Genomic DNA, 17,381 nt, shown 5'->3' with positions numbered 1-17,381 from the left:
TAGTTTCTTTTTATTTTTTTGTTAGTTACTTTCTGCTGAAGCTTCCCTGCACTATAATGACTACCACTCTAGAGAAACTCACAACATTCAGGTGTTTGAGGGACTGTAATGGATAAGGAGACCTGAAAACCTGAAATCTTACAGACGTTTCATTCCAGTTTGTCTCACCTCAAATAGGTTGGGGCCTATAGCTGGTAGAAGGCTGGCAGAAACATTTACAAACACTTTAACTAAATTGACCTAAATATAAACCTTGGCTTTTTCTGGTTAAACCACTGTTTAAACAACTATTCAATGTTTAAGAGCTCATAAACCAACATACAATCTGCTTCAACTAGGAATGGGAGCGAAATTAAGTTTAGTTCACGCTTAAAGGCGAATCTATCAAATTTGCAAATTCAGAAACAATATGAGAACTGAAGCACAGCCACCCTTCAAAACTTTGCAATGTAGCTCTCCAACCAAAATGTTTTTGACAGCACATGTATTAGGGGAAAGTACATAAAAGTGAATATGCTAGTGAAAATAACATGCAATAATACATTATATTAGGATAAATTGCTTGCAAAAAAAAAAAAAGTTTTGACACTAGTCAAACTGCATACAAAAATGTGTTAGGAGAAATGCACACTATAATGCTAATGAATTTTCATGAGCTTTTTTTATAATTGCAAATTGCTGTAGAAATATGGAGAACTGAAGACTGGAAAAATGAGAAACTGAGCGATTTGAAACTGGCAGATCCTGTCAGCCCTGGCTTCAAGCAGTATATTTGCTGTGTTTAGCAAATCTCATTTTTATACTATTTAATAACTATTTTAATTACAGCATTGCTACCTTTTGCCTCTCAATCTCTGCAGTTAAATCCCTTGAGATTCAGATGGTTACATTACTTGGCAAGAAGAGAAAATGGTCCCCATCAATATGACATCCTACCTATCTTGCATCCCAGGTATTTGGAGAAAAACATACGAATACATTTCTATTACACTTTTTAGAAGCTGTACCTCTTTCTCTTTAATTAACGCTTCATGCTTCTCTTCCAGTCGCTTCTGTTCAAATGCTAGTGTATCAGCTCTTTTGGATTCTTCAGAAAGTTTGTTATGAAGTTCTTGGACCTTGTTTGAAAAGGCAAACACATGTTGTCTTAAAGGGCTTCTAAATTGGTTTATTTAAAAATTGTTCTAAGGGTGGAAGTGGGGAAGAAAGAATAACACCATCAGAATTTAAGTGTCATTTAACACAAATGCCTTCATGAGTTCTAATAACCAGGTTCTCCCTTTCAGCAACATTACAAACATCCTGTTTTAATCAATAATGACTTTGTGTCCAAAATTTAACTGTTCATTTAAAACATTTCAGATGTACCCCTGACCACTATCTCTTTAGCAAGCAGACAAATACCACACTGTATCTTCAACTTCCAAGTCACCAGATTCAGCTGGTATCATTTGAATTCTATAGTGGAATATTCTACAAAGAAATATCCTTTTAATTTCTTTGGAGCTAAGTACCCTGATCCAGCTGCTGGCTGTAGGCATGCAAACTTTAGTGGGCACACTCAGCACACTTATAGGGGTTGCGTCATTCATTTTCGTGACGGGGCAGCTCTCTGTGTGTTCTTCCATAAACACAGAGTCCACCTCTGCAGTGGAGTACACTTCTAGGATTCAAAAGGAAAACAGAAAAAGGCCTCACAGCAATATATTTGGATTTAATACATGCAAACTGCTGCCCCTGCGCTGCCTCTTTAAAGATACGAGGGTAAATATTGGAGCCACTGTGCACTGGCAAGTGTTCCATTGGGGGAAATAACATACCATATAAATGTGTGGCAGGAATGGAAGCTGCTGCAAATTTGGGGTTGGCATGGTGGCGAGGCTTAAATTTACATTTGAATCAATTCTGATCCAAACACCACAACTTTTTAAGAGCTGAAATAATAAGGAAAAACAGAAGTACAAAGAGGATGTAAGCAAAGCTTATCTCTTACCTGCCTTTTGTATGTTTCTAGCTGTGCACGGGCTGCGTTGGCTTTCTTCAGCTCTTCCTCTAGGCTAACGGTATTGTGCATATACATCATATTTGTTTCCTGAAGCGATTTCACCTGTCTGCGAAAGTCATTCAGGTCCTCCAGTTTTTTGCGGTAAACCTCAACGGTTGACTCCAGCTTGTTTGTCTTGTCAGCAAGCGTCCTGTAGGAGCAAAGCGTCCTGTGTGTGTCTTTTTCAGAAATATGGGCACTACAAAAGTTGAGTTCTTTAAAAAACCATGTCTCTAACTGCTTCTAGTGCCCAAGAGTAGAATGTGAACTAATGTGACAAACATTCATTGTTTAGAATTTTGTTTTTCATAGAATTATACAAGCCATGGGGCTCAGGCAGAGAAAGCTCCCAGTTGAGATATTAGGACTTTTCAATTACGTAACACTATTTGATGGCGATAAATCCTCAAGCAGAATTCATGATGGATCGCCAATGTAAATGAAATATGCATATGGGCCTCAAGAGAAAGGTTAGGCCTCTGTTCTCAAAACGGGTTATTACACAAAACAGCTGTTGTACAACAACAAATACAAGAGCAGGCAATATTTTTTTCTACATCCTCTCAGGCTTATGCTAGAGCTGATGATGGGTGGAGCTGGAGACAAAAGAGTTCTGGATTAACAGATCTAGAATAAAGACGACCCTGCTTCAATTGTCACTATGGACCCTCAGATTAGCATTCTCAATCCTATTCAGGTAGACTCTGAAGCAAGTTCCCACTGGGTTGGATAGGGTTACCTTCAACAAAGTATACAGAATGTTTTTTTTAGTACAACATGTCAATAGAGCTCGCTCCGTGTCCCTCTCCCTCACACACACTTCATGGGGTCTCCACTTACTGTTACTGAATCAGGATATAAGAAACTCAGGTAGCCAATATTTTGGTGCAACATGGAAATGGAATCAGTAAATTTATTTATCCTAATAAAGTTTAATCTATGGTATAACACTAAACAATTTACCTTTGCTTTGACTCCCACAAGATTGTGGGAAATAGGATATAGTGGTTGTGAGATATTACTTTTCATGGCGTATAAGGTATCCTATTTTCTTAAGTTATCAGTTACATGCATGAAGACATATAAATAAAAAATCCATGATAACATCTCTTAGTTCTTGGGATATTTTTCATTTTCAGGACTAGGACATTAAATATCACTTAGAATAGTATTGGCAGCTTCAGTGATACAAACCCTTAATTAACATGTACTATATTACAATGTAATGTTCTCTATTGATCTCTTTAAATTTGCTCATTCATGCAAAATAGAGTACTGCAGTTTATAAGAAATCCCAAGCTTTTTCAAACTGTAGCACTGACACAGCCTTCAGCAGGAGTGAAATTTGATTTTTAGCATACCTAAGAACATCAATCTCATCTTTTAGAGCCCTTGATTCTTCTGCCAGAGAGGTCAGTTCATCATTTCGATGCTGAAGCTCAACCAGTTGTTTCTCAAGTTCTTCACAATGAACACGATAATCATCTTTTGCAGTTTCAAGCCTTTACATAAACAAAATAGGATTACTGAAAAGATTTCCCATTAGTCCCTTCTTTAAACACAAGTCATGTGTATTCTTTTACCTTACTGCACATTTATTGCAGTGGTGGAACAAGAATATTTAACAGTGCTTTATCATGCAAAGGGCATTTACAAAATTCCTTACGCACATGAATACAAAGGACAAGTTTATATAGATTGGCTGTCCTGTCTAAATAACAACATTTTTAAAATGTAGGTTTTGCATCTAGTCTGTTCCTAGTCTACTCATAAATTAGATTAAGATGATGGATAAACTAAAGCTATTAAGACATAAAATAAAAATAAATAAGATAAAACAACAGAATACAATAATTAAAAGCAGCATAATTATGGTAGATAGGGCCACAATAGTAGGGGGAAGGATATTTCCTTTGCCAATAGCCTGGTGGAAAATGTATATATTTTTTACACAAGGCAAGAAGAAGAAGAAGAAGAAGAAGAAGAAGAAGAAGAAGAAGAAGAAGAAGAAGAAGAAGACCACCAAGTAGTCTCTCTAGCTTTTCTACAGATTGCATTCCACAGCTTAGGTGGAACCACTGAACAGGTGGTATCATTGATTCCTAAACTATGAACTGCCCTTAGCGGCAGAACCCTAAACAAGGCCTCTTCAAGAGATATTCACGAATGAGCAGGTAAATATGAGAGCAGGTATTCCACGAGCACACTTGGCCCAGGCTGTTCTGACTTTATAGGCAATGCCACTGCAGCTACACAAAAATTAGAGTAACATGATAGGACTGGTTTACTTCTACTAAGAACAATCAGGCTGCAGTTTCTGTATGAGTTGTAGTTTCTGAACTGTTTTCAATGACAACACCACAGAGTGCATTAAAGGAGTCCATTTAAGAGTTTTCTGGAAGTGATAGGGCTATCAAATGACAACAATCCATACCTGAAATTTTCTTCCTGTAGTTGCTCTAGTTGCATTTGTGCATTGAAATACTTCTTTGCAACTGCAGTATTTGTATCATCAAGAGAACCATCCAGCTGGTCCAATCTGTCATTCATAATCTCATTTTCAGACATCAAACTGCTCTTTTCTTCTTGAAGGGCAGCTACCTAAAGAGGTAGAACCCACTTCAGGATTATGGTTCATCCATCAAAACAGCTGATGAAAATGTACAGGTAACTGACCCCAGTGAAATAATGTGTTTCACAGACAAAGTGCAGCTTAGCAGCAAAAAAGATTTTTAAGTGGTTGCCTTTGCTAAAGTTTTGTTATCTTGTATTAAATTATAGCATGCTTGTTTTTATGTACATAATCAAATTTTGTAGAAGCAAGTCCCATTGATTTTATTTCAGTGGATTTGTGTCTTTAGGGCTTTGGGCTTAGGCTGAGTTCCAAAGTAGATCTTCAGTTCATAAGACAGCTACTGCCACTGTGCTCTTACCCCAGACAGTTGTAGTAAAACCTTTCATGAGACAAAAAGCCTAATCACTCAGGCTTCCATATGCTTATGAGCGGCAATTCTACTGCCTTGTGTGGCTCAAATTCTTGTGTTGCTCTTTGCAAATCTACACACGGAACTGTCATGTGGTTATTTTCTCTTCACTTGCATCAATTCAGATCTTGGCTGGAGATACCTTAACTTTGATTACACTGCAAGTCCTATCAGTCACAGTAGCAAAACATTATCTGCATGGAAAGAGACATTGCACTTCTGCATATTAGATGCTGGGATAATCAACAAGGGGAAGACTTCACCACCATGCTTTGCTTTTGAATGAAAAACCAGAAGGACTCTAGTCTGATCCAGTTTCCAGGCAATTTCCATTTGCTCTGCATAAGGATGTAGGAACTGCCATGCTAGATCAGGCCAGAGTCCATTCAGATAAGGTTTCCAGGGTACAGCATAAGTAGAAATAAAATGGCATGAAGAAGTCTTAGAGAGAAAAATATTCCCAGGTTGGTAAACTGAAGATATAAAAGCTACATGGTACTAATACTCAGCCGTGAATGGCTATGGCAAAAATGAACTCCTGGAGCCATAAGACAGCATCATATACAAGAACACGCATTTTGCAATTATTTCTGAAAACGCTGCTAGCTAAGAAATGGGAACACAACAGTAAGTATATTAACAGTCATAAAGGAGCCGCAGATTAAAAGAACAGAGCTCTTAAGCCTTTTCTAGTAAAAGCCATTGTGTTAATTTTAAAATATCAAACGTCAGAGCAAGTCACATGTTAGTTCATTGGTACTTAGAATGCATTGTGCTCTTTGGGTTACTTTTCCCTGAAACAAAAAGAAACCTACCTTTCATAAATTCTTGTAAAGTATCATGGGAGACTGAGACCTTATAAGTGAATTTATTAACAATTAGTTTAAGCAAGAAGCAATTTTTTTCCTGATTTTCAAATAAACATATATTCAGTATATCACAGAGGCATTCGTTAATTGTGCCAGGCTAGCCAAAATATATTTTACATTTTTTAGACTAGAGACAAGCAAGATCAGGGTCAGGATAGACATTCAGCATTATTATTATTATTTTTAAAAAATCTACATTTCCCAAAAAACTTAAGGTGGATTACATAGGCATACTGCCCCTCCCTTTAAATACTAAGCCTATTCCTTTACTTCTCCTATATAAGAAAGGAAGAAACTTACAGTCCAATCCTATGTGTGTTTACACAAAAAAAGTTTTACTAAATTCAACAGTGCCAATTCCCAATTAAGTGTGGGCAGAATTGCAATCACTGTCATTTCTTCCTTCTGCCAGTTTAAATAACAGGAAATGTGTCCCTTTTGCAGTGTTGGGTCAACTAGCCTTGCTAGTCAGAATTCAGGCAGAAAAGGTATTTAGTGCATTTGATCTATAAATTCCTAATTAAAAACTCAATTGCACAAACTACTAACCGTAATGCAAGACAGAATCAAATGGCTGCCACAATGGACAATATTACACAGTAAATAAGGTACATCCAACAATGGCAGTGAGGAGCACAGATGGACGTGTCTGGTTAGCAGATGCTATTAGAAAACTAATGGCTCTTTCCATTCCCTGAAAACAATGGGCCTCTGAACAGAGCATTACAGAGCACTACTGAAACTGCTACAGCCCTTTGAACCATTGCACGAGCACTTTAAAGCATCAGTGAATAATTCTTCTGCTGGCATAAAGTCACAGATGGTGACCTTATGCTGCTGCCCAAGCCCCAGCCAGAAAACAGCACTGCAGCTACATGGAATAAAGTGATAATACATATTATCCAAGTTTCCAAAATGAAACTCTGGCCTCAGGAATGCAAGAAGAACCTGATATACAATCTTCTTCGCTATAAGCAGAGATGAGGCATTGCACGATGAACAGTACAACTCACAAAAAACTGTAGAACAGAAGAATCAACTATGTGAATGCTATAAAGAGGAAACTGGCAGAAATGTGATTTTGAAAAACTATCAAATTTACAAAATTAATCTGCTTATAGAAAAGCACTTAGGATCAAATTATGAGCTTACCTGTAGGTCTAGTTCTTGGCATCTTTGTTTCAGCTCTTCTTTCTCTGCTAGTACTTCATTGAGTTCTTCCAATGTTCTTTTCAGCTTCAAAATGTTGGAGAGTTTTTGTTTTCAGTGATTTAGCAACATATATTTAATGACCATACATACCCAGCATCCCCCCTACTGTGAAGATGATAGACAGGCACCAAATAACTAACCCAGAACGCTGGGTAAATAGAAACTAAGTCTTAGGAAGTGTGACCCCCTCCCCTTCAATATTTGGTTCAAATCTGCTTCCTTTGAAGGCATTAGCCTGAATTTCACCTATCCTCAGATTATGGTGCTTTTAGTTATTCTAGAACCGAGACATCCAGGCCTTCAGGCTGTGAGAAATCTGAAAACCAGCCACACCTTGCGGTCATGGTCCTGGGCAATTCCCACTGCAGAACTCAAAGATCATTTCATTCAGTGACCACTGTGTGGCTCTTAGGACAGAGAGAAATGACTGGGTGAACACAATGATAAATCCACTAGGTGGAAACTTATGGTAAAAATAAAATAAGGGCTTAAACACTGCTGGAAACATTACATATAAAAATTACCTGTTGCTCCAGATCGCCAGGCAACTCACTTACAAAGCCCACTATTTCTTTGCTCATCAACTGCAATGTTTAAAAAAGAAGAAGTGATGTACAACATATTTCTCTAAGTTTAAAACTAATTGTCTAAAACCTTGAGCCCAACTAACAGTGCCCATCAAAAACACACACAACCTCTTCTAGATTAGAGGCGGTTCCAGTTGTGTTCTTAAATCTTCTCAAATAAAAATGGCCTTTTTGCTATTGATTATTTGAGGTATACTTTATTTTGACCCACAAAACACGTGTTAGCTAAAAGCCATCAAAAATTTCCATTTATATTGTCATGTTCTTTGCCTTTGAGATGCCAAACTGGCACAAACAATCTGAATCAGTCCAGTTCATAGATCGAATTGCATTTCCCCCTTTAATAACACGTCATTGGAGATTTTCTAAAAATATCAAAACATAAGACACACACATCCAAATTTAGATAAATATAACATGGCACTTCTTATGTGAAGTTTAAAAAGTGAAATGCTCACTAAAGCTAGACACATTTATGCATATGTGTGCCCTCTTTACACCAAATCCCTCAAAATAGTGCCTGCAAAGAAACCAGACTTTGATCAAACAACTTATTTTAAACTATGTAGAAGATAGTAGGGTAACGAGAGATTCTGAGATAACCAGGATTAATTGTTTTGTTACTATTGCAGTCCTGGAGATCCCCTACCCTTTGTTTTTGTTTTTAAGAAAAGAGAATTATTTCATTTTTGGTGTGTATTATAACTACTTCTTACCTCTTGAATAGCAGCCATAACAACGTGTTGGACAGACTCCTCTAGTGTCATTATAACTTGTATATGCTCTACAAGATAAAATTAGCAAAAGTTTGTTTTCTGTAAGAAGAAATATCCTAAAAAACCTGGAGACAGAAATTACCCCTTTCATATTTGCTCTACCCCTCCACCCCGCCCCAAAACCTTACTTCTAACCAAGTATTAACATTTCTGTAGTACTCATTATGGAAAATACTGTAGCAGGTTAAAGTATCATTATTAACATTTTAGCCAGACTGCAATTCCTTTAACTATAGCTGTAGTTAATTCCCTCTAAAATGCAGAAATACTCATCACCAAATATGTGGCTGTGGGATGGGTTCAGTTATATGACATTCAGAGTTACTCCATCATCAGAATTCTCTGTCATTCTATTTGAGGGTACAGATTAACAAGCTGTCAAGGTAATTTACACCCTTGGTTCTAAACACATTTTCTTAGATGTTCGTCAAGAATTTAACTCCAAGAAAAAGCATTTTGGATTGCAGTTTTGGGTTGGTCAGAAGACTGAAAACAAAAATTAGAGCACACTGGAATTCTGAGTCTCACATCTGATTTTATTTTTAAAATTATTATTTATTAAAATAGCATCCATTCTGTTAACCAAAAGTTTTAAAACATGTTGAGAACTCACATGCAGAGTTTAAGCTTTAAAAAAATATTTTTTTAGCTATGGGAGGGTGTTGGGCATGCACTGCAGGTAAGAGGGGGGAAAGTTCCATAGCCCAAGCATAAATCCTTGCACTGATGAGATGGTTTAAAAGGGTGGTATCCCAACCAACCCAAGTTTCACTTCACTTCACAAATCATACAGTATAGAGGCTGTGTGCCCTTTCAGTTTCATCTCCGCAAGCTATTTCACAACTTCTCCATGCAAGCTAGTATGATCCTTAAAACTCAGCAGAAGGTGGCTGATTCACAGGAAAAGCATTTACCTTGTTTCTTTTCACAGTTGACCGCACAGCCTAAAATAAGCTGCAGTAACCTGCCCAACTCTACTGGATCAGAATGTTCAGATATCTGGCTTAAATCAGGAAGGAGATCTTCTGAAATCTGCTGACCTAAAAACTGCAGAGGAAATCTGTCATTATAATTTCATAATGACATGAGGAGGAAATTAGTCCATGAAGGCAGAATTTGTCAGATTATTTGGAAGGCAGGCAGAAGTTAAAACCCTCTAGCTTTTTTGTGGTAAAGGACACTTTCTTTTTGATCATGCATGCACCAAGTACATTTTACAGGGTCTGCTGGAATTTATTAAAGTATACAAGTACATTAGAACAAGTCCAGTCAGGAAAAAACTAGAGGGAAAACCCACACACACACTTGAAAAAAATCTGGCTGATGATCCGTGTCTGTCATTACTTGATGATTAAGGGTGAGTAGGAAGTGAGAAAACAATTGTGCGGCCTGCCCTCAAGAGTTTTCAGCAACTAGCATGTCCCTGAACCAGTACCACCAAGTCAGGCTTGATGCTGCAAACTCTGCAGTGAGTGTAGGAAGAGGAGTGGTGGTAGCAGAGATTTGGAACAAGGGGCTGCTAAAGAAGGGAGGCAAAGCAGCATTGACTTAGCCTGTAAATCTTGGCTTAGGATCTTGCTCATTTCACTAAATATTTTTATATATCTGTACTAGCTTCTAAATGTTGCAACATCCTGCAAAATAATGCATGAATAAGCACTTTTAGAAAGTGATTCCATTTTCAGGTGACAGAGTGCAGGGTGTGTTCAAGTTAGAAAAATGCAGAAAACCCCACCCAGATCAATTTTGCATGTACTGTATCTATTTTACATATGAAGCAATGCCCGTGATAAGATTTAACAAAAACACTACCAAACAAATTGAGATTTAGACTATAGTGAACCAAGTATTACTTTAACAGCTGCTGCTTTTTCTATACCTCATGATAATAATCTGTAATTCCTTGAAGAACCTTCTTCAAATTGCTGGCCTAAGAAGGTTTAAAAGAAAACATTAGTTATGACTGTGAATTCACTTTGCAAAGATTTTCCTGTATTTCACATTTGGCATTAAATGTATCAATGACAGCCTTTACTGAACAAATTTTTACATATATGAAGATGATTGGCTCAGGTGGACACTGCAGTGTACTACTTAATATTACTATTATTACCATAAAACCAGAACAGCCTCAGGTGAAAGCAAAAAATAAATAATAAAAAAATAAAAATAAATTACAAGTCCTTCGAAGAACACGGGTTCCTGTAAGAGATCAGTGTAAGCTGTGGGTATCTTGAGAGATGGGGACAACAATGCCATGCAACTTTTCCAATGCAGAAGTAGAAGTCTAAAGTGGGATTTCCAAGCTCTCTGTTTTCAATGAGTTTCCTGGTCACCAACATGCCTCCTCTATAGTGGATCAATACTAACACTCCTTCCAGCAACCTCTCAGACTGCTAAATGCTGGCTGTAGGATTGCTAAGTGACAGTTCTTAAATATTTTATTTAAGGCAGTTGTGGCAAGTTACTACACACCTCAGGCACAGTCTCAAATGTTCAGATCATATGACTGTAAGCTGTAACCCTGCTCACATCTGCAGTATGACAACATTAACAGCGGGTTAAATTACACTGCAGTATTACTATGAGTCTCCTGTCTCAAATCTCTCTCCCCTCCTCTCCTCCATCTGCAATATGAGGGTGGGGAAAGAATACTGAAAAGTTACATTTCTCCCCCCCCCAAATGATTTACAATGCTTTAAAAATTGTATTTTTCGTACATATGAATTCATCTTGAAGGAAATGCAATACTATATCCCTTGTCGCTTCTACATTTTGCTGGTGAAGAGATGTGAACACTGCTGCTGAATCATTGCAACAACAGAAGTTCACAATTTTTCCACTGTTGCATATGATGAGCGGTCAATGTTAGCACTTCAATGAGAGAATACCATGACATCAAAATTAAGCAAATAAAATATAGTTGATAGAAGTTAATAATCTATAAAAGCAATCTGGGACATCCCTCAAGTGTACACACTGTTTTACACAGAAGGTCACAGAGCAAGAACTAGCCTTTGATTCGGAATTTAACTTGCTAGACCAAGTGGACTTAAAAGGAATAAGATGTTTTTTTGGGGGTTTTTTGGTATACCGTATTTTTCGCCCTATAGGACGCACTTTTCCCCCTCCAAAAATGAAGGGGAAATCTGTGTGCGTCCTATGGGGCGAATACAGGCTTTCGCTGAAGCTTGGAGAGCGAGAGGGGTTGGTGCGCACCGACCCCTCTCGCTCTCCAGGCTTCAGGAAGCTATCAGCAAGCCTGGGGAGCCCTGCGGAAGTTCCTGCAGGGCTCCCCACACTGCGGATAGCAGCCTGCCGCCCGGCGCGTGGGTTACCCTGTTGCAGAGCACCCCTCGCGCCTGGCAGACATCCGCAGCGTGGGGAGACCTGCGGGAACTCCCGCAGGGCTCCCCACGCTGCGGATAGCAGCCTGCCGCCCAGCTCGCAGGGTGCCCTGTTGCAGAGCGCCCCTCGCACCGGGCAGACATCGGCCAGCGCGCTTCTCCCCAGCACCAGCCCCACAAGCTCGGGGGACAGCGGGGAGGCGGAGCGCCGCCATACCGCTGTTCCTCGACCTGGTTTTGGGGGGGAAATAAAGGGGGGGGGAATTCCTTTATTTCCCCCCCAAAAAACTAGGTGTGTCCTATGGGACGAAAAATACCGTAGTTTTAACTTTGAAATGTTATCTTTTGTACACACACACTGACATTTTCAATTACCTTTATTCTCCAGTTGTCACCAACATCTTCTTTAATACGGCTTAGCCAAACTTTGTCAAACCAAGCAGCATCACTAAAATAAAATTAATCCATTTTTATTAAATATCACAAAAGTGTTTGTAGTTCACAACTGAATTCCAGTCCTATTTTTATTATAAAAGTATGTAGGAAAAGACTGCTGGTAAGGCAAAGTAGAGTTTCACATATAAAAGTTTTCACAATTACTGTTCCCATGTACCAGTAAGTTTAACACACAAACACACATCTTTTGCCTCCCATCATATTTAAAAATTTGAATTGCAAGATAACACAAGTCGGGTACCTTATAAAGGAAGAAGGGTAAAGTGATTATGAAGAAAGCTCAGATGATCAGTTACAAAAGAATGTGATTTATTTTGCTAATATATTTTGCAAATGGGATCTGCAATGAAACACTGCTGTGTAAAAGAAAGAGAAAAACAAACATATATACAAGAAAACCAAAATAATTCAACACACATACTTTAAAGTAACTTACATTTCATGAAGTACTTGTGCCATGGCAACACCATTAGTTAAGTCCTGAATATCTTTACAGGATTCAGCAGTATTAAATGTTTGTAACTAGAGGGAAGAAAGAATATATATAACTATTTCTATCTAATTTGAAACAAAAGAAAATGCATACATTTCAGAACATTTTTGGTCCACCCATATTCCAGTTCTCAGGTAAGGTTACAAAATGTTAAAACACCAATAATACACCCACATTTATTAAAAATAGCAGGTTAAAAAAAACCAGTTCAAATTACCAATTAAAATATCTAACAGATGCCTGGACAAAACACACATCTCAGTCAGGCAGCCAAAAGCAAGGGTGTTAGCACCTGCCATACATCCAAAGGAGGGCATTCCTTAATTGCAGTTCCACTGTGGAGAAGATCCTAGTCCTCGTTACCATCTGATGTATCACCCCCGGTTGTGGAACAATGAGAAGGAACCAGGCAGGCTGACAGAGAGAGAGGCACTCCTTCAGATACCTGGCCCCCAAATCATTTAGGAATTTATAAGTCAACACCAGGAACTTAAATTCAGCCCAGAAATAAATAAGCAATCACCAAAAATATTTTAGGATCTGTGTAATGTGATCGCTGCTGGCTGCCCTGGTCATCATATGGAAGGCCACATTCTGCACTAACTGAAGTTTCTGGGCTGTCTTTAAGGGCAGGCCTACATAGAGCACAGTACAATAATCCAAAATAATCCTATCACATTAAGTATGTGTATAAATAAGATAGTAGCCCAATCACCTGCCTGTGTCACAAAGCAGTCTGAATGCTGAGTATAGCAAGCAGTTTGCCTGGAAACACTTTTTATTCAACCTAAGCAAGATTCACTATATATTGATATCCAGATGAATGGTACTCACAGCAAACCCCTCATGTGCAAATCACACACTAAGAGTAAGCCCAGTGAAACAGCCGCACAATACATTTAAAACAGTTTCTCCCAAAGAGTCCAGGAAACTGTAGTTTTCCCTTCACATAGCTTAATAAACCATAGTTCCCAGAATTCTTTGTAGGTGGGGAATGAGCTTCAAATGTATGGTGTGGGCAGTGGCGTAGCATGGGTTGTCAGCACCCAGGGCAAGGCAAGTAATTTGCGCCCCCTAACCTGTGGATTTGCGCCCCCTAACCCTAACCCCCAGATGTTGCGCCCGGTGCGGCCTGGCCCCCCTGCACCCCCCACGCTATGCCACTGGGTGTGGGTGTGACCTGATGCCTGTGCAAGGACTTCAAACAGCACAACAGACTCCCCCTCCGTGTCTTCCCCACGTCCCTGAAATTGGCATGGAGGGATCAGGAGAACCCCCAGAAGAGCATGCAGGAGGAAAAGGGGGGATTGTTGTGTCTGGAAAGCTGAAGTGCCTGTACTGATGGAATGTTTGCCAGCAAATTCTTCCTTTTATTTTCAGAAATCTACAACCAGACTGCTGCTTAGGTTAGACACCCCAAAAAGGTATCTCTATGTGATACAGGGAGTTACAAATCACTTCCCTGTTTGCAAGAAAGGTTAATGCTGACCTATCTTGCACAGCTGTTGGAAGGCTACTTAGATAACTTAAGCAAAGCAAAATCAACAATCTCAAATTCATATAAAGGTCTATTATTATTAAGAGAGCAGGATTTTTTCTTAGGCAAAGGGAATCATTAAAACAAATACATTTGTACACAAAGGGTTCAAACCAACTAAGTCATACTTAATAAATAAATAAACTGAAATAAATATGAGTAATTTAACTGATTTCAATGGGTCTATTCAAAGTATGGATTTAACAAAATTTATACACCACCTGATTGTAAAAACAAACCCACACCACCTTCTAAGTAATTTACAAAAATATATAAAAAAAGTTTAGTATGATTTTGTTGGATACTATCTAGAGAACTATTGCTAACTTGAAAGTAAGGGCTTCAGTGTGAGAGTTCTGTTATGAACAAGTTGCAGAAGACAGTCCTAGGTTGCATTCCTGAACATATTTATTAAGGTTATGTAATTTAAGAAGGGTGTTCCTGTATACCACAACTATGCTTTATACGGCATTAAGTGAAGCATGAATCAAGTCTTTGACAGCCATTTTGCTTCTGAAGACTGATTCAATAAACTTGAACTTTTCAACTAGATTAGTGCACTGTAAGGATCTATCTTTAAATACTGACTTTTCAACAAAATTTGCACAAAAATGCAGCAGCTAGGTTCTTAAAGCTGGACAGTCAACAATGATCACAACTTTATTCCTTATGATATTCATTGGCTACAAGTTTCACTTGGTAAAACAACTTCCAACTGTACCCAGAAATATATATGCAAGGAAAATACAATGTATGTAGGCTACACCAATAAGACGAAACAACAGCTGGCTTCATGTCATGGTTTCTGGGTCTGGGATCCATCTTGGAACCACTCCTAAAAGCACAGGCCTAGAGCATGCTCAACTCAAACTTTTCTAAAGAAGCACTTCCATCTTTTATCCACTAGGTGTCAACCACATGAACATATCTTACAGAAAACTTGTTCATGGTTTTGCTATTCCAGGAACTCTGAAAGAACATAAAAACAAGCTATTCTGTTTTTGTGACGAATGCAGTATTTGATTTGTGGTATATAGTTCAGTAGTATTTCTTAATAATGCAGTATAAATGATGGGAGGTACTGATCAACAATACAATATGCACAATAAAAGAGCCTGGATTATACACCATGATTCAAATCAGCACAAGAATATTTCAAAATACTTTGTTTCAATAGGAATTATCAGTATATTGGTGTTTTTAAAATAACTAAAGCTTACGTAGTAATAATATTTTGTTAAAAATAAGGAAAGAGGAGGGAAATACTTAGGAAAGAAACACTGTTGCCAGTTTTTTGTAAGGGTTAGGCTCAGGTTGTAAATATGTGTAAATAAACCATACACTGTAGCCTAAAGACACCAGAATCTCTGCTGTCACTTATTCCAATTAAACAGGGCTCTGGGCAAATGCCTGGAAACCCTGGAATCTTGTACCGCTCGGAGATTGGGATGGCATGCAACCATATTATTAAATTTTAAATATTGTATTCCTTAGGACAGCTGTGCAATTGATATAGATAAGCAAACAAAAATATATGAAGGCTAGTTATTTCTCCATAAATAATTTAAACTGCAGTTCTATTCTAAGTCTCTCCCCTCCTGTTTATTAAAGGAGATCCTTTGTACTGTATCATACACAATGCAATTAGGGAGAAATATGCAATATTGGGAAATACTTCCTTAATTCAACTAAAATGACAATATGCTGGTTGTGGTATGATCAGTAAAGTTTCCTCAGATGATCTTAAAGTTCACCTGGACTCGAGGAGGTGGTCTGCTAGATATCCTGGTCCCAAGTTGTTTAGGACTTTAAATGTCAGCAACCAAATTTTGAACTCCCTTGTAGCTTAAAAGTAAGCCAGTGCAGATATTCTGTCACCAGTGTAATATGCCAAAAATTAGGGTTGCCCATTAAACACCCTAGCAGGTGGGTTTTGCGCCAGCTGCAGCTTCTGAACCAGGTAGAAGGGTAGCACCATATACAGCACATTTCAGTAGTCTAATGGTTTACCATATTTTTTTGCTCTATAAGATGCACCAGACCACAAGACGCACCTAGTTTTTGGAAGAGGAAAACAAGAAAAAATATATTCTGAATCTCAGAAGCCAGAACAGCAAGAGGGATCACTGTGCAGTGAAAGCAGCAATCCCTCTTGCTGTTCTGGCTTCTGGGATAGCTGCGCAGCCTGCATTCGCTCCATAAGACACATACACATTTCCCCTTACTTTTTAGGAGGGAAAAAGTGAGTCTTATAGGGCAGAAAATACGGTAATTTATACCTAGAAGAAAATGTGGCTAAATCTGTGCAGCTTCAAAAAGATGGGGTGCGAACCTGACCCTGAGAAATCAAGAGGAAAATGGAAGTTCAGGTGTCTGATTTAAGTTTCACAAGGAAGCTAAGCTGAAACAGAGAGTTTTTTCCCTGTTCAAAGTGGTAACTCTCAGTATGGTAGGTACAGAAAAGATGCCTCAAAGAGTATATACCACGACTGTAGCAATTAATACGGGCAGGCACTTGAACTCTTTCTGCTAATCACACAGCTTTAGGTTTCAGTTATCTAATAAGAATTCCTTCAAATAAAAATCTCTTTCTTTCTTCATCAAGAGTAAATCATTATGGAGAATTAAAGCTGCACAGACTGGAGCAACATATGGCTGTAAATAATGTTAAGCTTCAGAAACTAATACAGTGGGGAAGAAAATTGTTGAACAGCCAACACAAAGCAGCAAAGGATGATCATTCCCTTTGATATTATGGAAGCAAAGTGACACTGCACCAGTAGTGAAATGGGATCTTCCAGAAAGAAGGGTGGTTTCTGTATGCCTGGGGAGTATTCCAGGCTTACAAACATAAATTGGTGTTTAAGAGATGGAGAGGGGAAGATCAAGAGCTACAGTTGTGCTGCCATGTAGCCATCAGGCTGATACTAGAGTATGGCTTTCTTCCCTTTAGTCAAGGGAAGGGATGGGGAACCTTAAATCTCCAGGACTTTCCCCAGGCCACACTCCTCACCAGCCCTGACTGAAAGTATCCCTTAAGTGTGATGCTGCCTTCTTCTTCCCTGTACGTAAGTTA

General features: G+C 38.5%; 1 protein-coding gene across 2 annotated transcripts in view; it reads right to left on the bottom strand.

Annotated features, from left to right (window-relative positions):
• HOOK1 (hook microtubule tethering protein 1) overlaps positions 1-17,381 on the bottom strand; it is a 34,361-nt gene that overhangs the window by 14,992 nt on the left and 1,988 nt on the right. For both annotated transcript variants that reach the window (XM_081193757.1, XM_081193758.1), the window contains exons 2-12: positions 12,712-12,797; positions 12,195-12,267; positions 10,352-10,402; positions 9,387-9,519; positions 8,413-8,480; positions 7,634-7,693; positions 7,050-7,133; positions 4,479-4,645; positions 3,406-3,546; positions 1,994-2,195; positions 1,008-1,118 (exon numbers count right to left, since the gene is read on the bottom strand). In XM_081193757.1, coding sequence (XP_081049883.1) covers positions 1,008-1,118; positions 1,994-2,195; positions 3,406-3,546; positions 4,479-4,645; positions 7,050-7,133; positions 7,634-7,693; positions 8,413-8,480; positions 9,387-9,519; positions 10,352-10,402; positions 12,195-12,267; positions 12,712-12,797 — 1,176 coding nt within the window. The remainder of the gene's footprint in view (positions 1-1,007; positions 1,119-1,993; positions 2,196-3,405; positions 3,547-4,478; positions 4,646-7,049; positions 7,134-7,633; positions 7,694-8,412; positions 8,481-9,386; positions 9,520-10,351; positions 10,403-12,194; positions 12,268-12,711; positions 12,798-17,381) is intronic.

Source organism: Podarcis bocagei (genome assembly GCF_964188305.1).
Source record: "Podarcis bocagei genome assembly, chromosome: 5".
Lineage (NCBI taxonomy): Eukaryota > Metazoa > Chordata > Lepidosauria > Squamata > Lacertidae > Podarcis > Podarcis bocagei.
Note: the sequence above shows the minus strand (reverse complement) of the source record. Positions and strands in the feature narration are given on the sequence as shown.